This window comes from Anopheles gambiae, chromosome 2 (assembly GCF_943734735.2).
Source record: "Anopheles gambiae chromosome 2, idAnoGambNW_F1_1, whole genome shotgun sequence".
NCBI lineage: Eukaryota > Metazoa > Arthropoda > Insecta > Diptera > Culicidae > Anopheles > Anopheles gambiae.
Genome location: NC_064601.1, coordinates 3,200,351 through 3,223,733, shown reverse-complemented (window position 1 = coordinate 3,223,733; position 23,383 = coordinate 3,200,351). Strand labels below are relative to the sequence as shown.

The 23,383-nt window shown below is 45.2% G+C and overlaps 2 protein-coding genes across 4 annotated transcripts in view; both read right to left on the bottom strand.

Moving 5' to 3' along the window:
• LOC5667527 (uncharacterized) overlaps positions 1-23,383 on the bottom strand; it is a 123,672-nt gene that overhangs the window by 91,881 nt on the left and 8,408 nt on the right. The gene's annotated exons all lie outside the window — the stretch shown is intronic.
• LOC1281844 (dynein light chain 1, cytoplasmic) lies at positions 2,544-23,099 on the bottom strand. 3 transcript variants are annotated; one of them, XM_321810.6, is made up of 3 exons: positions 22,892-23,099; positions 19,455-19,626; positions 2,544-3,842 (listed from the first exon to the last, which is right to left on the bottom strand). In XM_321810.6, the coding sequence occupies exons 2-3, from the start codon at positions 19,560-19,562 to the stop codon at positions 3,681-3,683; spliced, it is 270 nt and encodes an 89-aa protein (XP_321810.4). In that variant the 5' UTR covers positions 19,563-19,626; positions 22,892-23,099; the 3' UTR covers positions 2,544-3,680. The 3 variants fall into 3 exon arrangements, with proteins under 3 accessions (XP_321810.4, XP_061505308.1, XP_061505309.1); XM_061649324.1 differs by having other exon boundaries at positions 22,794-23,012; XM_061649325.1 differs by lacking the exon at positions 22,892-23,099 and adding an exon at positions 19,910-20,027.

Genomic DNA, 23,383 nt, shown 5'->3' with positions numbered 1-23,383 from the left:
CTCCGTTTCGGATATTATGCCACATGCTTCAAAACACAGACTTTTCTTTTTGTTCTTGTTTTGCCTCTTTTATTACTTAATGTTTTAGGTTTATCATTTGCTCATTTGTGTTTGCCCATTCGCTTTCGCAGTAGCAGGTCTTTTTTGTTTTGTTTTTGATCGCACATTCAATGATGCTTTGCTGCTGCTGCTGCTGCTGTTGCTGCTGTTGCTTCATGTTTAATTTTTGTATGATTTTCTGCGTTTTCTTTTGTTTCTTCCACACACCACCATCGGGCTTCCTTCTTCTGTGTTTTGTGAATTTTCTTTTCTTTCTCACTGCGCTTCCACCTTCCCACTACAAGCCTGTGTTGTGTTGTGTTGTTTTCGACGATTGTGTTTGATAAAAAATACACCAACGAATATTATGTGTACGAATATATGTCTCACATCCAGCAGAACCATTGGAACGTGAGGTGAGATGAGGGGTGAGCACACTCTCTGCTTTCGGTTGACATATAGATTGTGAGCCGAGGGATGCATATGATCGGCAATGGAGGGATAATGCCAAATGCGAAAGGAATTGTTTGACTTGGAAATGTTTCACACCTCCACGTGATGCGGAATATGTTGGCATGCGGGGCCAAAGAAGACTAGGAGGAAGGAAGGCGTATCCTAATACGGCACGAAACAGACACATCTACACGCATACACACTGAACAAATAATTTCTTTTTTGCTGTGGGGATCTTGTTACACGAAGACATACTGTGTGCGTTACGGGATATTTTTCAAGATTTGGCCGCTATCGCATAAGACGACGGCTTTCATGCAATTTCCTTTTGTAGAGGTGGACCATCAAGATATATGAGCATATTATACACACACACATACACTTATACGACACTGCCGTGCATAAAGGAGAATCACGCTCGGGCCTTTCACACCAAACACGTAAAGGGGAACTTTTGAGAGATGTGATGACTTAGTCCTCACGCCGATAGGAAAACATTTAAAACACATACGTTTTTCGATTTGCAAGCACATCTAGCGAATAGATGAAAAAGCCCATTTCTGTTACAACGATCAATTATCCTTAAAGAGGTCAAATACTGCCACCAACGCCCGATGTGGCGTGCGCGGACTTACTTAATACCTTCTCAGTACTTCGGACGGGTGTTTCGTAAACCACAGTGTGAACAGAAACTTCTTCCCCTTACACATACTGCACTGCTACTCTACGTCCCATGGTCCAGAAAGTTGGAGGAACTAAGATCACACAAACGTAGGGAATAAGTTGACTGAATCCGGACGATGTGCCACGCACATCATGCTTGTTTTCACTAAATTCTTTTGATATTTCTTAACATCTAGCCGACTCGAGCTCACTATAGTCACATGCACACAAACACACACACGCACACAAACATCATGCACACACACACATACATCGTACATCACAATGGAGTGTTGTTTTGCAGATTTTGAAGGGAGAGGGCGAACACAAAACCAACGTGACCGTAATATGATTGATAATGAATGATGAAAAATCGTATCAGCTGGTGGTTAGCTGGTGGTCCGTGAATAATCACTAGAAATTGAATTCTTGAACTTGCGCTCCGATGCACACACACACACGCACACACGCGCAATCAAATCGGTGCATTTACTCGTAAGCTTAGCTAGTAGAGCAGTTAGAGCTACAGTTCTTGTGCCATCTCTGTTTCCTTCTTTTATTCTGCGCCGCCACCGGGGAGTACCTTCATTGACTAAACTACATACTGTTCATCACACCTACGGATCATACTGCCCACCCACTGCAGAGAGCTGCAATCTGCTCTCAGCTCAAGCAGTTCCTGTGTGTTTTTGTTTGTGCTTACACATACCGTGACTGTGTGCGCCGCGCGTATGCACTACTGCTGTAGAGGTTTCTACTTTGCTCATTCACTGCCACTCACTTGTCAACACAAAAAAGGCTCTCCTCTTCCTCTTCCTCCTCCTCTGGTCAGTTCTATGCAAGTTAGTTTTGTAGTTTCGAGTGTAATTCTTTATTTATACTCCTTCATTCGTTTGATATACTATGGTGGAAAAACAAAACTAGCAATAATAATAAACGAAACTAAGACGGCCAATTGATAAGTTCAAAGTTCATAAATTCTTTTCAGGAGTCAAAACATTCTAGTGCCGCAAAAAAAAAGAAGAAAACTAACGCCTCTCAAACCCCTACGCCGTGGTGGCACGTGCGAAAACACTCGACGCACGTTGCGAAACGTTGCGCACTTTGCCGCAGAAAGGCAACACGCTATCCGTTCGCGCACTAAACTATCTTTGATGAAGAAGGAAAAGCACACCTTTCCTACCATATACTATTAAGTGGTCGAGGACCGAACTGAACCAAACGTGAAAAGTGAAATCTCGCCGTTCAAAAACAAAAACAAAAACTCTATCGATCGATCGCGATATAGAAGTCCTGCGAGTCCTTCACCCTGCCTTAAACACTATCATCACCCGGGGAAAGCGAATTGAGAAGATCGTTCTTTGTTTTGTTTTTTTTTTCTCTCTCTCTCTCGAGCCTGTCTGCGGGTGTGTTCTCCCTACTTCCTCCATCGGTTGTGAGATATCGTTACTGTCTGCAAACGTTAAAAATTGTGTGTTTGTAGAGTGTCCCTGCAAATAATGAATGTTACCGTGATTCGGTTGCTAGCCAGAATGAATGCGTATCCTTCCTCTACTCCCTTCGCTTGAATATGCTTCAGAGTTGATCGATCTTTGAGAGGAATAACAAGGATTTGTGAAAGATCACGTACTACTGCTGTTCATCCGTCCACGGCCATGTCTGTTCTTTACCAGTTCCCGTCTACTGTCCGCCTCATCATAACTCCCTTCGTCCCGGTCATTTTTCATAGCCTCTGCGGGACACGGAATTTCTTCTCTTCGTAAAATGGCCACTTCTAAACGTTCGATCGAGAGATTGATTGTGTTACTAGAATGTTGTATCTCAGCAAGATTTTCAAAGGTATTGGACAAAGGCAGCGATCCTGTACATCGATTACAATTCTCAATCACAACGATATACGCACATACACACACACCTTTACTGAACGCAATGGAATTTTAGTTTACAACTTGAACGTCGGTTTTATGGTCGGCCACACTCTTTGGGGGGGCATTGTATTTGCCTGCTGTACGACACAGACGAACTAGTGGCATGAGATATTATGCTGGCAGGGGCATGTTTGGACAGATGGTTTGCCTTTCTTGATTCCGAGCAGCTTGGTTTTACGACCACACCACACCCATGGACAGTACACATTTTTGCTCGCGAGTTCCGGTAAAGTTGATTTACTTAATTGGTACAGCTCTGCTTCGTTCGATTTAGTATAGTTCACGGTAAATATATAAGAATGTCAAATTTCCTCCCCACTGCTCCTAATAACGGTTCCTCGCGCCCCTCACAATCCAGCTATCTATCCATCGTTCCGTTTCTACTACCCCCTTCGCATCTACGGCTCGGCTCCTCCGCCCCTCCAACGTTCTCCCGCCGTCCGACTGCAGGTTGAAGGCCGTGTCCATATATGTGGATGCCGCCGCTAAATACGCAATCGTTGCCATTTCTCTACACGATTCGCCGTTCCGTCCGATCCCGTCCTCGCTCCCATTCCTTTACAGCATTCCGATGATATTAAGCTAAGGTTGTGTGGTTTAACCGCTCTTAAATAATAGGATGGCAACCTGACCGAGATAAAAGTAAATGAAATGACGCGTTTCGTGCGTCACGTACGATCCAAAGTTTCGGCCCACGATGCAGTGCCAGGTGGGGTTGTACTTTTTGTCGAATTCTTTCTTTATGTAGGCAGCAATGTCCTAAAATGGAGAGCAAAAGATAAAAAAACAGTTATTAAAAACTGATCGTGGAATTCATATGGTTAGAAAAGGTAACATGATCGATCGTGGCTGTTTCAAGTTAATCGTCCAATCGTTGTCGCCCCATGTCGAATGGTTTGAGAAACAGTTCCAGCCAAAATGTCCAATTGTCCCAGCAGCAGACTTGACCTGAATTCGTTAGGGGGGATGCTCCGTTCTTCCAGCTTCTCCAAAAGACACACACACTGAACGTACTACATCAATGCACAGGACAATATACAAGAGCAAGCATCTCATATGCAACAAATCCATACATTCATTGCAGAAAAGTGCACCGAAAGCGGTGCGAAACAACCCATTCGTGTGCAGCAATCGATGAAAACCACTGACGCACCACATTCGCCAAATGTGGCTCCTCTTCAACTGTTGTCTTTCTGTCTCATAATGCGCTTTATTTCCCGAGGAACGAAAAAAAAAACAACCCACATAATGGTGAAGGCAAATTTGGGTCGCACGGCAGCACCGGCGGCAGCTCGAAAAAATCTCTCCGCCAATCTCTGCACGACGGTACGCGCTTTTATTCCTGTGCACAAAAACTTTGTGCCACCAGCCGCCACCGGGAACACAGGAAATGAGTGCTCCCGCTGCTCCAAAGCACTAGCACAAAGGACAGCGTAAAGAACGAGGACGCTTGCTGAATAAACAGGATAAATGAAAGCATCTCCCTCTCTGTGTATGCACCGTCATGGCCTGGCGATGTGAAAGTGTCAAGTGAACGAACCACGCAGGATGCGGAGGGTAAAAATACATCTGCAGGGAGTTGCGTTTCTGTTGTTGGGCTGTGTGCATCGACGTGTACATGAAAAGTAAACATAATCAACCTCCACTTCCGGACTACGACGACAGCAGTGGGTGGCGGCGGCTTGCTGCTGGGCCATAAGCAGTGGGACGAGCAGTGGGTGGTCTGAGAGCGCGAGAGTTGAGTTGCTGCTGAGCTGCTTGCTTTTGCTTGTCCCACGTTGCGATGGTGTGGTGGCTCAACTTCACCACCTGAGCACGAGCGATGTGCATGGGAACTACTAAAAGGCACAAGCGAGCGAGCGAGCGAGATTCGAACAAGAGCACACATACAGGAACTACTCTCGACACATCATCTTGTTTGCACCATTCATCGCTCGCTTGTGTTTGTCTAGCAAATAGCGAAAGAGCGACATAATCAGCCTGGTGGTTCGTCTGTTTCCAACTCTGAAATACGACCCACACCAGACACGAGAGCGAGAGAGAGAGAGGTAGGTAATCGCTTGTATGATGCCAGCTGTGTTGCATTGGAGTCAAAAGTCATGCTGGAAACTATACACTAATTGGGGCGAGATTTTAATTGCTGAAAACCCTACCAATTTGAATAGCATAGGATATTATTTATTTTTTCAAGCCAATCTAGCTTTTCAAAGACCTTTTCCCTATGGCTGGGAACAATTTGAGACAGAGTTTTACCTTTATCTCTTTAATGAAAACATAAATTTTAAATCTGGAGTATTTGAGGAGTGGATGGCTGTGTGTGTGTGTGTGGAGTACTTGTCCCATTTCATGGACATATCACTATCTATTCCCACACATCAGGACACATATACCGCTGTGACCACCCATGGCCTTGACTGACATCGTCACTGAGGATATGAAGCCGCTATTATTCAATCGAATTGTATCGTAGGCTTCGCGAGTTCTATGTCCTACTGAAGGGACGATAGCATGCTAAGCTCCCATTAGTAACACACACACCACCAGCGAATGGATGCGGATTTTCCGAAAGCCCCATTTTCGATACGGAGGCACGGCCCTGTCCCTGCGGGCGGCTTGGAACAAAATTGGAGCACTTTTTCCTCGCGCTTTCCACACCCTGAGAAACACAATAAAAAGGTAAACTTCGTATCGATCTTGCCGCTGCCGACGGACTGACGCGCGACGCCCGTGGGGGGGCACATTCAAGTAGAACACAAGCGTCAAACAGCGCACAAACCAATAAAACCTCCGAGACCCCACACACTATGCCGAAACCGAATGAGCACTCCTTACCCTGCTGTGTTGTGTGGGGCGTCTATTACACACATCCGAGAGAAACTTTTTGAGGTCAGTAACAGTGTGTGATGGCATAGATAATAATCTCAAGCTTTACTGCCGCGCCCCCCGACATGTTCTTGGGAGGGTTGGCATAATTGGAAGATTCTACTACCTTGGCACTAAATATGTTGCCAGAAAAGATAGGTCGACCTTTTGTGCGGGCATCTTTTTCACCTCCCTGTCTAGAAGAGGTATTTGATTCATTGAACTTGAGCTTATTTGACGCACACCGTTCTTTACTTCAAAGAACGAATGCCTTCGTAAAAATTGAGGTCATCAGCCAAATTCCGGTCACCTCAAACTGAAAAAGGCATATAATCGTTTTACTGCGCTATTGATTCTAGCCATGGTAAGGACGCCCCTTATACTCGGGGAGCAAAGGAGTGTAAATTCGATAAACTCTTTCCCTGCCAGAGAGAGAGAGAGAGGGAGAGAGAAGTGCATAAAATTGGACGGATTAGAAACTTTTCCCTAGCGACATTTACAGCCATACCCATGGATCCATCCATCATCAAAACGAGCACCTTTTACCTTCACTAATCGAAGAGACGAAGGCAACAGCGACCCAAAAGCGGTGTGGTTCTTCTGAGCGGAACTACTTGCGTACAAAGAAGCTGGCAAAGTTTACCAACTGAACAAACCCTCCCACCATTCGTTACCCAATTCCTGGCAAATTTTATTATTTGGACCCGGGGAGTAGTACTGCTCCGATGCGCTATCGTTGATAGTTTTTGCTCAAGCAAAATTTATTTGTTTACCCAACACAAACAGCAACAAAACTCCGCACTTGCATGGGGGGGGGGGGGGGGGGGGGGGGAACATGGATAGATATTTACGAACTGTAGCAGAAGAGACCTGCAGGATGTCCGTCCGGCTCCGTTTATAATGCGCTTTGCTTTACTTTACCTTAAACGATATGGTATTGGTGGTGATGGTGGTGGTGGGCAACCGTAACTTGGTTAAAACTTTATCGATCCATTTCACCACCGAGAGTACCTTTAGCGTTGCAGCTCCGTACGGTAGGGTTGGATTGGTTTTAGGAGGTGAGTTGAATCCCTTGCCTCGCACCCACTCACTCACTAGTCAATGTTCTTTCGGCTAGGCATACAATTAACCAGTTCGTTTTAGCTATTTCAGTACACTTCGTCCTTCACCTAACGTCCTTCCAAGTAATGCAGAAGAACAGAAACGATCGTGTTTGTCTGATATAAAGAGTCCTTCAGTTGCTTAACAGAAGCGCATTGATAATTCGAACGCTTTGTACAGTCACGTAAAAAAATCCGACCAAAAAGACATGCACATATACGTTAAAGCATCTGCTCCTCGGTATACTCACAGCACAGCACCAGGTTTTTGGTGCATTAAATGTCTAGACAAAAATATATTCCTACTACAGATTCAACATTTAGTGAGTGAGTCATTTTCCTCGGTGTTTTCAATCTCCACCCTCTCGAGGGTACACGTTCTCTCCGCCAGGCAACACGGCAACAACGGTATTAAATCATTCAACGATGGTCAATTTACTCACTAAACGTTTTCCAAATGCTATTTTCTTTTTCTCTACCGAACAGAACACAGCGACGAACCAAAGGCGGGACCAGTTAAGCCCCGGGTGGTACAGGTGGTGTACAGGAGGGACGGAAAATGATGATGAATTCACGGAAAAACGATTCAGATGAAGGAAGAAGAGAGCAAGGCGGCAGCACCAGGTTTTCCTTGGGTCAGTTGCTGAAACAACTTTTCCATCCAGATGAGCGCGCGCGCACGCTCCGGCCAATTGTAGCCGCACGAGCTTCAGGGCGGCAGGGATGGTGATGGGTGCAGGTCGGCTTTCCATCACCATCATCATGAGCATCATCGTTGGCACACAGAGCGTTTCTTCTCAAGAGAAGCCTCCTTCCCATCATCATCGTCGTCATCATCTCGAGAGTGGCAATCGAGGGTTCTGGGGCATATGCTTACGGCTCTTCATTTTCCTACCAGCCCCCAGAGCACGCACGCTGCTGCTGGTCCTCTCTCTAGCTACTAAAATCTTGACATTAAATGGATTTATTATTCCATTTTCCGTCGGAGTTTCACGCGCGATGCCGCCCGGCCCAAAAGCAAACGAGAAGCAAAAACAGATAACGAAGACACCGACGACGCGGGGACGGCCTTTGCCTTCTCGCAGTTAACAGCGAATAAAAGTTAATTCCAAAATTGAATCATATGCCAAAAGGAGCTCCACAGCAGAGTGGCAACGAAATGACGGACACCATTGCATTTCATTTCGCAGCAAGACGACGCTTTGTTGCCCTTAAAGGTGGGCGCCCTTAAACCCACTTCCTGCGGCAAGGCAAAAAATGACACACACACACACACACACACAGAGTCAGCTATCCTGCCGCCCACACAAACAACGTTTCTACCACAATTAAACGGAAAGGTCGCGTAAACGGCATGCGGCGGATGATGCTTGTTGAATGTGGGCCGCAACTCCGAAAGTGTACAAAAACGGCCGCTTCTCTCTCGTTTCGCATTTTCCATCTGTAACAGGTTGGTGAATTATAATGTGCGTTGCCGCCGTCGGGCAGGGTGTAAGAGATCCCTGCTAAACCTTTCGCTTTGCTCTTATTCTCTCGGATAGGCTCACCATTTGCTCTAATAATGCCAACACATCTCTCGAGGAGATGATGATGAACGGCGATGGCGTTGTTGAGCGTCGCTTACCCAACAAGAAAAAATCGGTCAATACCTTATTCTCTACTCCCCGAATGTGTGTGTGTGCTTGGGTGTATGTGTGAGTGCCAGGTATTTTCTACATGGCCCATATATTGTAATTTTGGCCGAGTCGAACCTCCTACCTATCGTTTTTCCACATCTTACTCCTCACTTTCTCTCGTTTTTCTTCTCGTAAAAAAAATATCTCTCCTTCTCTCACACAGACACATTTTATGTGGTGAAAATGCGTTCCTCATTGAAATACATGCTGTTCGATCATCATTTCCTTCTGAGCAGATGACGAAGGCCGGCAGCGGGTCGTTGATAAAAGCGGAGACCGCGAAACCTGCCGATGTGCCCCGCAGGGACACTAGAACGGACTAAATTTAGCAACGACATGAAAATAAAATGGAAAATTCCAGCAATTTGCTTGGGTCACCAGCTCCGGCACAGGCGTCACAGCATGGCCGGGGGACAGTATGTTTCGGGCAGCGTTGAAGCACCGTTGTTCGACAGCTGAGACTCTGACTAAAGGGCGAAAATTAAATTTAAAAGCCTGGCTCTCCTACGGTCCCCCACAGACCATGCCGTCCGGTCGCTTCCTGCATTCTTTTCGCTATGGCATTTATTCCGGCGAAAACCCACTCTTTTTACGTAGTTGGGTGTTATCGGTCCATTTTCCATGTTATCAACTAGGCTTGGGCAATTTGATTCTTTTCAGTGAACGCGTGCGATGTAGTTCGTTCAGTATGATGAACTGAACGCGTGCGGTAGGTCAGTCGCTCAATTGGAGCTAAGTACCATTTTTTAAAATATCATGTTTAATTTTATCGAGATTTTAATGCAAGAACAAAAAGTTATTGCTTTTAAGGCTGCGTTTTTAATTATAAATACCGTCAGTCCGAGATACGCGGTTCATACATAACTAGGTAACTAGGTTTTTACATTAAACCATTTATGTATCACAATTCATGCAGAAAATTTGAAAATTTCTGGTTTTTAAGAGGCTCTAAAATTTTTGGTAAAACAGTAATTTATCTTGCATTTGAGAATCCTTTGAGCCAATTATACTAATTGCACACAAGAACTTAGAAAACGTAGCTCGAGAACAAACTGTATATACTTAAGTTGATTTGTAACGAAAGCTAATCTAAACGAGTAAAATCTACAAGCTTTCTTTTTTATGTTGCTGTGCGCTTAACGAGTTCTTTTTGTGCGACTGAACTAACTGGACGCGCGTGCGGCAGTGTGCGGCAAGAGTTCTTTTTGTGCGACTGAACAAACTGAACGCGCGTGCGGCAGTGTGCGGCAAGAGTTCTTTTTGTGCGACTGAACTAACTGAACGCGCGTGCGACAGTGAGCGACAAGAGTTCTTTTTGTGCGGTAGTGTGCGACTGACCCCACTGAATACGAGTGCGGCAGTGTGCGACTGAACTAACTGAACGCGCGTGCGACAGTGAGCGACAAGAGTTCTTTTTGTGCGGTAGTGTGCGACTGACCCCACTGAATACGAGTGCGGTAGTGTGCGACTGACCCCATTGAATACGCGTGCAGCAGTGAGCGACCGAACTAACAGAACGCGCGTGCGGCAGTGTGCGACAAGAGTTCTTTTTGTGCGGTAGTGTGCGACTGACCCAACTGAACACGCGTGCGGCTGTGTGCGAATGACCCATCGGCTATGAGTGTTCTTTCTCACTCAGAATGGGGTCAGTGTGCGGCAGGAGTTCTTTTTGTGCGGCTGTGTGCGATTGATCAATCTGACCACGCTAGCAATATGTGCATTCTTTCTCGTGCAAAGTGCGATCGATCTTCTTGTGTCGTTGTGTGTGACAAATTCTGCCGACCCAAAACGAATGTTTTTTTTTTCGTTCAGTCTCTGACACCGACAGTTATCTTGCATCTCTTTCAGAGCACATTTCAGTTAGTTCTGTATGCGTGCGGAAGACCTACCCGTTCACTTTTTCGCGTGCGGCGATCAACCGCACACTATAATGAACTGAGTGTGCGGCATAGGTCTCGCACAATTGTCCCATGCCTATTATCAACGTCACACAGATGACTATCTTTAGAATCCACCACACCATGGGCCAAAGGATTCAAAAGCATTTCGCCCACAACTGTCACCTAGAAGAGGATTCCTCGCAGACTTCCTTCCCTTCAAGATGCATTTTGGATTTGGCTAGGATGTTCAACAGTACCACATCATCCTATATCCTTCCCCTCACGATCGCTCGCTCTATCTATACATCGAAATCGATCCTTCCATCAACAGTCTGCCTATTATTGTACAACTTTTCCTCTTCCAAGCATACAATCGTAGCAGGAAAAGTTTATGTAAACCCATTCTCATCCACAAACAACACCGAGTCCTTGTATACAACCCTCCTCTTCCCAGCATAGTAGGTGTAAGAGGCAGGGGAGATGAGAAGAGGCCAGCATAATTCCATTAGGAGACAATAAATCAATCAATTTATGAATCGCTTTTCTCACATTGCGGACATTGGGAGGATTTATAAACAAAGCAAATCTTGTGTGTTTTCCGCGGCCGACTCCGAATTTCCCGAAAGACCTCTCCGCACTCTCGCTCGCTCTCCCCTCTCTGGTCACGTGCACTACTCTTGCGGCTCTAGGGGCGGAAATACAAGATTGCCGGAAATTTCCACATCCGCAACGGAGAAAAGTAATCCCGAGAGGTTTCCTCTTTCACTACGGCCAAACCGAACACACAAAGCAAAGGGGCTGGGGCTCGTGGAATTGCTGCAGTGGAAGTTATCCCAATTTCCCCTCACGGCAAGAGATCCTTGCTCTCTGTAATACTCCTTTTGGCAAGTTGTACTCTGGCTATGAAAAGCTCCACAACCTCCAAACACCCCTTTTAAAGCTAACAGAATATTCCTACAGATGGAAAATTGAATTTTTGCACTTTCAAATGGTGCTGCGTTATGTTAACTATAACAGGTAACAGTAACATTTTTCTCAAATAATTACAACGAAATTTCTTACATAATTGTGAACAAATAGAATATCCTCTTTCTCGAGATTGTTTGCGGATAACACTAATTGCAGCCACGTTAGTAAATAAGCAAGTATCGTAATTGGAGTTTCACGTAAATCGTAATTGGAGTTTCACCAAACTGTATCCCATGCCAAAACAACATAATAATAAATCCCTTTATATCTTACGCCACTGCCCCCCGATAGTGTACGTAGAGATGATGATGATTTTTATCCTAAAAACACAAAACCCAGTTTGCTACACAGTGTTCATATACCTTCCTTATCAGAAGGCAGGTCGAGAGCTAAAAGTGAGGATTCATAAATCAACAAGCTTTATCATTGTTTATACGACTGGCATCCACATTTCAAAAACATTCCCCAGACCAGCGTACTCCTCTCCTGCTTGCCTTAACCGTACAATGGCTTGCTTGACAAACTAACAAGCAAAAAGTCGCATCAGCTGTTAACTTCTTCATCTGTTGCATCATTTAATGTGGAGCAAAATGCAAAAAGAAAAACATTTTCACGGTTTTCCAACTGTGACCGTATCATTAGAACCATCATTTTCAAGATTAACGAGTTATTAAAATGCACTATAATCAGAATTTGATGCATAACCTAGTTGGACTTTCAACATTTGCAATAAAAAAAAATGTGTCTAAAAGCTTGTACCATTCGGCCACAAACGCTGCTACTCCAAGTATCTACGATGACCATGCCACATACGCTGTATTTTTGCAATCGGTGCATATTCCCCTTGTACCATCCACTCAACGTAGCGTTTTAGTGCTTGGATTGTGTTTGAGTTTTCGCTCGTACTTCCAATCCCTATGAAATTAAAACACGTACAGGCAATACGTACGGCCAAACGTCACTCAATCGTAACTAGCTAGTGTTGTGGATGTGATTTTTCTTTTTATAGGTCACAGAAGTCAACCCTTTTACGCTTCTTTTATGAGTTGTTATCCTTGCTTCCATGCATACTCATACATAGGCTTGCACCCAGGAGAGCGACCATTCCACGCAAGACCATGCTCACATCAAAGAGTTCTAGCGACAGAGACTGGCAGAGTGAAAATCTGGCGCAGTACACTCATACTGGTTCGCTAACAACACTTCACTACATCGTATCATTCCCATGATGCACAAAAGTAGGCTTTTCAGGGGCCAATGGGTATGATCCTTACCTTACAAAAAAGGTGTCCCATACCAATGAAATGAGACTGACATTTTTCATCAACATCAAAGGACTATCCATGGTTGAAATTGTTACTCATGTAGGTGTTCGTTTCTGTTTTTTATGTGTTCCCGCGAAACGAAATGTCATTAAGCTTTGCAATTGAAATTCGATGTGATAAAACAACACCCAAATGTGCAGCGATAGACACACAACCACACCGTCGAGCGATTATCTCCCTCGCAGGCATTGAATAACATAATTCTATTTCAGGATTGTGACGCTTCAGCAAATAAACTAATTCCAAGCATCATTTCCGGTGAAATAACACAGACACAAATGAAAAAGCTTTACCAAGAGAACTGATGACATCTAGAAAAAACGTGTTAGCGATCAATGTGTTATCACACTTTTCGTGAATTATTAATAATCCCACCTTTCTATTACGTCGAAATGACCAGCGCCAGGATACACAGAGAACGTGCACACTGACGTAAGTATTGTACCAGGTGAGCCTGTCGCACAACAGACGCTTGTTGTATTCCTGTCTATATATTCGATGATAAGTAACAGACGTCAAAAATTGATCTACGTCATGTCTTCAGGCATAGCATGGTAAAAGAAGCCCAATATACTCAGAGACCAATTGGAATCGCGAGGTAATAAAGCTCTGCTGGACTGAGAGCTTGTGGTTGGACCATCAAAGCATCAAACTACAATTATCACTGGGCTGGTTCTTATTTGTGCAGTGATTACTGATTGCAAATCACTGCCATAACCAAGCCTCACCTTTCATTGGACAGGAACTTAACACGAAACACAGCTTGGGGGAAAACGCACCCTCATTGGCAGCTCAGTCGTTTCTCATAACCTCGATTAAGGAGTGTCAAATGCTTAAACTTCGCCAAACTAGGCCAAATTTAATTTCTCTTATAAAACACAGCTCGCAACACCTTCCACTTTGCCAGACGGAACATCAAACGAACAAAACTGCGGCGGCACTGGGGATGGACGAGAGCTCTTATAAAGGGTAGACACGCGATAAAACCTATCCCAAACAAGCAGAGAACGGGGGGCAAAAGCTCATTCAAAATCGAGTTTTAGCAAATGGCGTGCCGTTGCGCTAGATTTAGGCCCGGAGGTTGAAGAAGTTTGCCGCCCTGAACAGCGCATTTCCCCTTTCTACCAATGGGAAATGGATACACCTCCCACTGCCAATGAGTCCCATTTTCCCAAATGCCGAAAAAGCGAGGCCCCAATCGAAAACGATAGTCGATTGCAATTTGGCGAAGGAAATAAACGGGATAATGCCATTTCCCACTTAGGCAAACTTGTAGGAAATCACATTCAGGAAGTTTCTGTATCAATGCCGCATTTAGGCAGCTCATGAACCCCGAACCCCTACTTCCCAAACATATTCTGAATAATGTTGCCAGGGAGATGTACGTTTTGGTGCCTTATTTGCGCAAAGAGAACGTTACTTGTTGGTAGAACTATGTACCACAAGTTTGTTGAAAATAATATCAGATTTAGAATTAAATTCAAACATTCATAAGTATATCCACTGCTCGCATACGTCAAGAAGACCGCCAAATCCAAAATATTTTCTATGCTGTAAAACCCTGTATAATGTCATCCTTGTATCGCGAAACGCCTTATATCAAACAAGAGGTATGAGTAGATTTTCTTGGAACAACCCCTATAATGAATGTTCTTCACAATTATGAGTTTACACCTGTACCGAACGAACACCCCTGGCTCACCCATCAAAAAAGAATCGTCCACACAATTATTCCACTTGAACGCGTATCACATCTTCTTCAACTCCCTTACTGTAGAGCGAACGAAATCCAGAAAAATGTTCTCGTGCCACACAGTTGTGTTAAAACTCCTGGACGGCGGCGTCCGGAATTCGCTGGAGACACAGTTACACAAAACATCATTAGTGACGAGATGCACAGTTTGTTCACTGCTCCGAAACGGCAAGAGTACTGAAGGGAATCTTGAATCTTAACACTCATAAAACGTCACCAAAACACAGACCAAACGACTATATCTTAGGACGAATACAACACACTCTAACACATCATCGGCTACTGCTACTATCACGAAGCTCTTCAAACCATAATAAAGCTCGCAGAAGAAGACAAGTTTGTGGTCCTTAGTAAATCCACCACCCCACAAAACCAAATGATGATCTTCGGGCGACATTTCTTTCAAGTGTTCCTCCTTCTTGGGACCAAGAACACTGGCACAAAACGAAACGATTGATCGCACGAGGGAGAGGAGACAACGCGCTAGGGTCGAAAATCCTTTTTGCCCTACAAAACCAACCATAACCGACAATCCCTCGGTTCGTATTTATTGTGGAGTTCAAGCATGTGTCGTCGTCGGCTTCAAGCTCCATTACGCATGGTCGCATGGCCAGTTATCATCGAACGACCCAAACACCCAGGGCCATCAAAATAATGGGGAAAGGATTTTAGGTCGGCAATGCTCGACATTGCGAGAAAAAGGATAAAAGCCGTGTGGCCCTAATAACGGTCACAAATGATTTGAAGGAATTTCAACTTCCATGTTGTTCTTGTATTAATGCTTTATGAAGTTTCGTTTTTGAGCAAAACTCTGTTGTTGCGACACTACAGGCGCAGGCACTTTAAATATTGTGCATGGAAATGCATTTAATTTCAACATCCAAACACTACTAGCATTATTCAACGATTGTAAAATGAAAACGTATTCTTTAAATTACAAACAAAATTTTCTCAAACAAACACATTTTCTCTTAGATATCGAATATCGAAACAACACTAACAAAAGTATAAACGTCTTCACATCGTGAACCGCACCTCGTAACCACCGTAACACCGCGCAGTAAAAGCAACTGTCCGGGTGTCATAAAAAGCAGTTTGATCTGAATATGAATTACACAGCTTAATGCGGAAAAGCATACATCTCTCACTCTATGCCAGAGCACGCACTACTGCCCCCTCCCGCACGCCCTTGGCACCATCGAAGGGAAAGGAAATGAATAAGTAATGTTGCCTGAGGCGAAAACAAAACCAAAACATACACAGCCACAGCCAGTCAAGGTAGCTCAGCTAATCCCTGCTACCAACCCCCAATGGCGTCACACATACGCACACACACACGCCAGGAATCATCCATCCAGCCAAAGTGGTTGTTATGCCAATTTTTATGAACCACCCAGAAGGGCAAAACATTGTTTTTTCCCCTTTTTTGCGATGTGCAACCACACTTCGACCAAGCACACAGCACAGCAAGCAGCAGCAGCAGCAGCGCGTCACACTGTTTCGTTGTTGGATAGAAAGCAGAAGCAGAGCTCCAAGCAGTGCAATGTAACCATCATCGAGGGCACGAGAGCGGAGCGAGAAGGCCAGCCAGCATAAGCTCGGAAATCAAAAGGACATTCGCTCGAGCACTCGCCATCTAACCGCAATGCCTCAGCCACAAACCGGAATTATGATACACGGTGGCGTACCGGTGGGTAAGAAAAGCGATTATTTCATTCTTTTCCCTTTGCACTTGACATAAATCAAGTGTTAGTGGGCAAGGCGCACGACGACGGAAGGCAAAAGAACGAAGCAAGGATCCTTCACAACCTAAGAAAAAAGAATATAAAATTAAAAGCGAATCTAAAGAAGAAATCCGCACATAAAAACAGCCACTAAATGCTTTACTCCATTTACTGCCTTCCCGAACGACGCTGGTATGAAGATTCCACTCCAGATCCGGCCTCGAACCGCGCACACGGCAGTTAAAAAAGTACGCCCTTTGCACAATCTTTTCTCTTGGCCGTACGGTCGTGCAGCGCTCCGGACAAACGCTACTTCCGGTCACTTGTGATCCAGAGAGCTGAAAGGAAAGTGCTACTTACACCACGCCACAATGGCACACTTGCGCACAAATCGATACCGCGCACACCATCCTATCGTCGTCACCTTCGATCGTGTGATTCTCGAGCACTTTATCGTAATTTTTTTTCTCCCTTGCTTGGGATACACCTAGCTCGTGCGTTGAATGTTCCACGTACAAATGCTGCTTTTAGACAGTTCAGGAAAGAAAAGATTTCTCCGTTTCCCAGGGGTAAAATAGTTGCCTCGAGTTCTGCACATATGCACATACCATACAGCACGCACACACACCAGCAGCAGGACAGAAATAATGGGCGCCGTGCAAAGTGCAATCGTTTTGCGTGTGTGTGAAACAGACGTGTTCAAAAGTTCAGTTGCGAAACTGCCCAAACTTTTCCGGTTTAAAATGTTCTCCCCCCCAGGTTGGCAGACCTTGTGTGGAACTGCTGCGCGCAAGAGTCTTTGTTTGGTGATACAATTTCAACGCCTTTGCCGAACACACGAAAGCATCATGATGATGATACTGGTTTTGTGGGCTCTATAGTACAGCGCGTAATGGAAAGCCACCACACAGGTTCCATTCAACGTAGATTAGAATTTACTCTCGAAGAATCGAGCGAAATAACAAAGCAAATGAGTCAGAGGTTTGCATAAACTCTACCGTGCAACATACATATCACCTCACAGCACAGAACGTGCAAGTAAACGGGGTAGAGTACGATTTTCGCTCAACTTTTCTTCGCATATCCCCAGCATTTGTGCCTTTTCAGTGCGGGGAGGAAGAGGGGGGAGCTAAAGTGAAGCGAAATAGCCCACCCTTGCAAAGCGAAAAAGGTCCTGACTGGGCAAATGGTATCGGCCATTTTTGCCGCAGAGTACGTGAACATTTTACCAAATGCGAACGAAACGTTCCTCTTCGTTGAAAGGTATGTGGTGTTCCATTTTCTCGTGAAAGAAAATCAAATATTTTTTCAGTAAGTTTCTTGCCAGGCCATTGCATTGGTTTGGGTATTGATTGTACAATAATCGGCTTTTGCCGTCGTATCTCTGTTTTTTATGTCACTCAAATCAAAGCCTATCAAAAATTATATTAAAAAAATCATCACCTTTTTGTTCACATTAGAACCTTTTCATTAGAACATCGCACCATAATCATTCTTTAACTTATGTTGTACCACACAACCAACATGCGTTCTGTGTTAACCCTAACCTTCATCAACGCTATATGTGTTGCTTACATCACGAACAAATTCAAGCACAAAACGGCGCAACATAGGTGCCCCACCAGCAACACCATCCCGCTTGTTTCAGTGAACTAGAAAAAGTCGTTCCTGCAGTTGAAGCACAACTTTGACCGAGGCTAAAAATAATATCAATTTATTACAGGCGCATCTAACTGCACGACGTTGCGCTATTCCCGTCACCAGTAGGTGAGTGTGATAACGAGCACGAGGGGTACGCACATGTACAACCCCGCACAGCTCACCTCCCAAGCAACTAGCTTCAGTGAACATATTCTCTCTTGCGCTGTTCGCTCCTCGCCAAAACGTCTGATCCTCCCCAAGGAAGAGAGAACTAAAGTCAGCTGGTACAGTGGAGGATAGAGCTGCCAAAACAAACGCTTCCTCCCCTTCCGCCCTAACTACGCGGTCTCCAACCACACGCACACACACACACACCCTCTCCGCTCTACGACCTTCATGCGGACAGTTTCGACGCTAAAGTGACATCATCACCGTTTCGTCACCCATCTCTGGGGGCCAACTTTAGTTACATTAAGTGTACGGTTGTGCTGCACCAACATACCACCCCAAACGGGGTCATGGTCGAAACAAAGTAAGGACGACCAAGAAGAAACTGCACACAACAAGAACACACCATGCCCACCCCATCATATCTCCATCTCGGTTCCATACATGGCGCTCTCCTCAGGTTGCGTACCTAGAAAGTTTTCAAAGCTGATCATTTAATTCGCACGATGGATGGGGGCCAAGGAAAAAACACCTCCGATCCGACGAGTGCACTCAAGAAACAGAAGATGAATTTTGAAAGCGTGCCTCACCACGACTGCCGAGGAAGCGTCTGACAGTGGCGCTTTGGGAACCATAACGAGCTCAGCAGGTGTGTGCTATTAATTCGCCCATTTACACCGCCAACGTTAGCGCCAGTGTGGGCGTGTTGGTTGGTTGGTGGTTGTACGTACGGGTCTCGGCGTACCGTCGAGACAATGTACGTAAACCGTGTTCGTGAAAGTGAAAATTAAACTAATAGCTTTAGCGCGCGTGCTTCCTGCCTACGGGGGATGTGGCATACGTGGGATACGACTCCCGTTGACTGACACACCAGACGAACTCCTCCGGTACACTCTCTCAGATGTCTAACAAATGTCTACTTCTATGAAGGAACGACTCTGTCATCCCTGTTAACCCTCATCTCCTTGCCATCTTCATTGTAGGCCTTTCCCACATGCACATACAAACGCACCGTGGCACCGCAGTTACCCACACTAACGCAAGGTCTGGTCTCACGCATTCGCGTCCTTGGTTAGGCGCTGCCGCGGTGACCTGTCCTTGTACTATTATTGTCTGCAAATGAAATTCCCGGGTTTGCGAGGCGTTCTGGCTGGAAATAACTGCAGCGAACTGCGTCCACCGAGCAGGGCTCGTTATGGATACGTATTTCCGACAACTTCTCCCTCTCCCCCTCTTAACCATTCCCTCCCCTCCAGTCAACCAGCAGACGTACCTTTTCTATGTTGTACTTTTCCAGGGCCTGTGTTGCGCAGTCCACAGCGTCCTGCTGCATCTCCTCGCCCATGTCGGCATTCTTGATGACGGCTTTGCGGTCACTCATTTTTCCGGCGCTATTTGTTCTGCGGTGGCTAGATGGTGATGGTGAAGGCTTTTAAGACGAATACCTGTAGCAAACGGTGAAAAGAAACTCGATTAGTAAGTGCGAAGAAAGTTATATGCGGCGCGTTACAAGAGCCAATTATCACAGAGAAGAGAAGTTGACAATTAATGCTTTTCCACGGTCTCTGTTTTAGGTAAAGGTAAAAGAATGATCGGGAACACCTCTCGCGAAACAGAAATAACCTTTCACTCTCCCACGGTAACTGCGTAACGATGAATTGCGAACTATGCTGCCGCAAAAAAAGTAATATAATGATAGTTCACAGAGAAAATTCGCCCCCAACGTACCGCCACTTCCTTATTAAAAGTAAATTTCACGCAGAAAAAAAACCTTCAATAATGTCAGCTTTAATATTTCGCAACAAAAAAGCAACTTTTTCCGAAACGATCTGCGAAAGGAATGTGCACGATACACGATGCTGCATTTTCATTCGCAGCCTGCTACGACGAACGTCTATACCCAGCGATGAATGATGGACGGACTTTGCGGGGCGAGACATCACAAAGCGGATTAACATTATTAAACGCATATAGTAGTTGATTGATTATTTGTATAGAGAACATAAACACTTTCCCTCCCGCGAAATTGCATTAACGTTATTTGATGCTCGCTCTCTTTCTATTCAGCTCTGCATTCACCGCCATATGCAGAGCACCCCATGAAACTGAAGAGAGTGAAACTGGTCTGCTAGTCTGCCATCTGGAGCCAGCTTTTGCATGCTCAAGTACCATCATCAGAGTGCTCGAAAATAAATGGCCCCACTAACTCTCCACTGGGTAATATTCCAACTGCAATCGTATACTTTCTCTGAAAGGTGGGGACGGTAATGTTAATAATAAATCATTAAACGTGTTAAAGACTGGGCACATCGGGTGTAGATCTCATTTGCATCATGAAGAATCCAGGTTTGCATGTTTGAAGCATTCGTATTCAACGCTTTTCTTTGAGAGTGATGCATCTAAATAAAAAAAATCATAATAAGGCTACATGTGTCCTAAACCCTCACAGATGAGGACGTGAAAGTGAAATCCCGATCCGTGCAACATGCAATGCCCCATATAAAAACGCAAGCTGTAATCGATGCAATCGCCCCAAAACCCCCGGCATATTGCGGGTCCCTAGCAAAGGTGACGGTTGCATAAATTTGCCCCCGAAAGGACCCAGAGCACCGAGTGCTTGCCAGGAGATGTTACGTTGGGAACACCCCAAGGCACCCCAGGCTTGCTGCTATTGCTGACCTTGAAACATAAGCGGGCCAGCCAACAACAACCGGAGCACATGGTTTTAATGCGCCTCGACCCGCGTGCGCTGAGGATGTCTGAGTGTATGTGTGTGTGTGTTGTGTAATATGTGCGCCTGGCCAAACCGGACCGAAAAGGCTCCAAAGGCTCCCTTTTTCTGCATGTCTCTCCATGTCTCTTCCACACTCTCTTTCTCTCTTTCCTTGGCATTATGAATGCATAGTCCTCTCTTTTCCAATCGCTCACAGCTGTGCATGCTGCTCTGCCTGGCCTTAATCCGTGGAGTTTATGTATTGCCGCACGGGTAAGTGTGCTGGAACCAGAAACAAGGGAGAGTCTCGGCACGAGTGTATCCTTAATTTTAGTCTCGCGTGCAATGCTTCCGATAGGTGTTGGTAGCAGGATATTTAAATTCCCGTTTGCCGTAGCACCTCCAAACACACACACATACACACACACCACCACCAAACGCTAACCATTCTCCTAGGGCTAAACTCCACCTTGATTTCGTGGAAAAATACGTTTCCAATATTGTAGCACTCGCAACCCACAACGAGGCCAAGTGCGGGAGAAAGGAAAACCAATATCCAATGAAAAGGAAAATTGACATAGAAAAGAAAGGCGTGTTCCGTGCACCTCGTTTGAACGTGCACACTGTCGTCACAATCCTGCACAACTCGAATTGCACTACAAGTACAAAGTTGTCCCAGGACAAGAAAACCAAAAAAACATTAACTCTCCTAAGGAACGAAATGAGAGAACAAATGGATGGAAAGTTTTCAAACGCTACAACCGTGTGTTTGAAGAATTAAACTGGCTAAACAAAACCCACACACACACATACACACACACGCATTCACTTTCGTGGAATGGTGTGGGCACCCAGAAAAGGAAACGCGTGAAGTGCGAGCTTAGAGCTTGCTAGGTTGTGTCAAAACGAACGCGCGCGCTTGCAACGGCTTCTATGACGATATCGTTCCGCCTGCTTCTAGTACATTCGATGGGAAATTTCCTTTCCCATTTTCGGCCACGCTATCGGCCAACGCGTTTTCCATTGGAACACTGCTGCTCCCTGCGGAAAGTCGATGTTTCAGAGAATGATCTGCTGCTTTTTTTTAGCGAAGTGGGGTACATCCAGAAACTCAATATCCGTTCAAGCGGCCTTCCATGAGGCTTCCGGTCATAACGACACAGATGGAGCGCGGCTGGCGGGATACAGACTTTATGCAGGAAATTCCATCACCGTCCGTCCGTCTCACGCATGCCATCGTGTTTCTCACGTTTCGCATCGTTCTGGTTTTGTAGACCATGTATGGAGGCATCAAGGCATGCCCGACGTCACGGACGGAATATATGGCTGTAATCTACAGACAGCCTCAGTGTTAAGAAAACAAATTGAGTTTTAAGCAACACGAAGTCTTTGATTCAGTGCTAGCGTGTAGCCAGCGTACGATAGCGAAAGTTTGTTTCGAGAATCGGTCCATCCCAAGTTCGCGGAGCACATCCCCCTCGCGTAACGGAAATCAATGCCTGCTATTGTGATAGCGATAGATCGGATAGACGTTTGCTAGGAGAATGAGGTTAGGCGACAATGGTAAAATGTTACGATTTTTAACACTTTCTACCGCGTCCGTTTCGACCACTAGTGCAATGTGCACACAACACATTTGATATTCCATTGGCGAATCTTTTCTTGATAAAGCCTACACGTTCCTGCTAACTCTTCCCCAGTACACGAACGCACACACACACACACACACACACACACACACACACACACACACACACACACACACACACACACACACACACACACACACACACACGTACACACATGAATTCCCCATACACAACTATGCACGGCCAGTATACCGACGCAATGCACCGCTGCCGTTCCCGGCAAAATGTGTTATACGGATAATATTCGCACCGTTGCTGTTTCGCCGTCTTTATCCCGTAATATCCCGTTTGCAATTTAGCAGTTTTAGCAACTAACGCTTCGCGAACACGGACTATGGAAATGCTCACCCGTCGTTAACTCGTTTGCACTCTTTAGCGCGAAATGGCTCTTTTCTCTCTGTAGGTTAGCACACGACGGCGACGCAGACGAAAAACCGACAGCCGCTATTCCGGCAAATACGAGATTGTGTGAATTTTCCAGGCGGTTTCTAGCAGGCGGATTCTAGCAAATGTCTGTCGCATCAAACAATCCAACTCGTGCAGGTTGGGCCATGGTATAGCGTCGAGACAGCTGTGACATTTGGCACTGGATGTGATGGTATATTTACACTGCAGTTGTCGTTTATTCATTTTTTATAGATAAGTCGTTTAGTCAAACGATTCGATTGCCAAAATTTGGCTCTTTTCACATTCGAATATAATCAGAAAAAAGGGTAATCTGGTAGGAAGTAGATCAATAAATCAAAACACGCATCTTCGTGTCGACGAGACCGTTGCCTCTGATTTTTTTTTCAAAATAACAATAAATTAGAGCAATCGTGTTCATTCACCTAAAGAAAC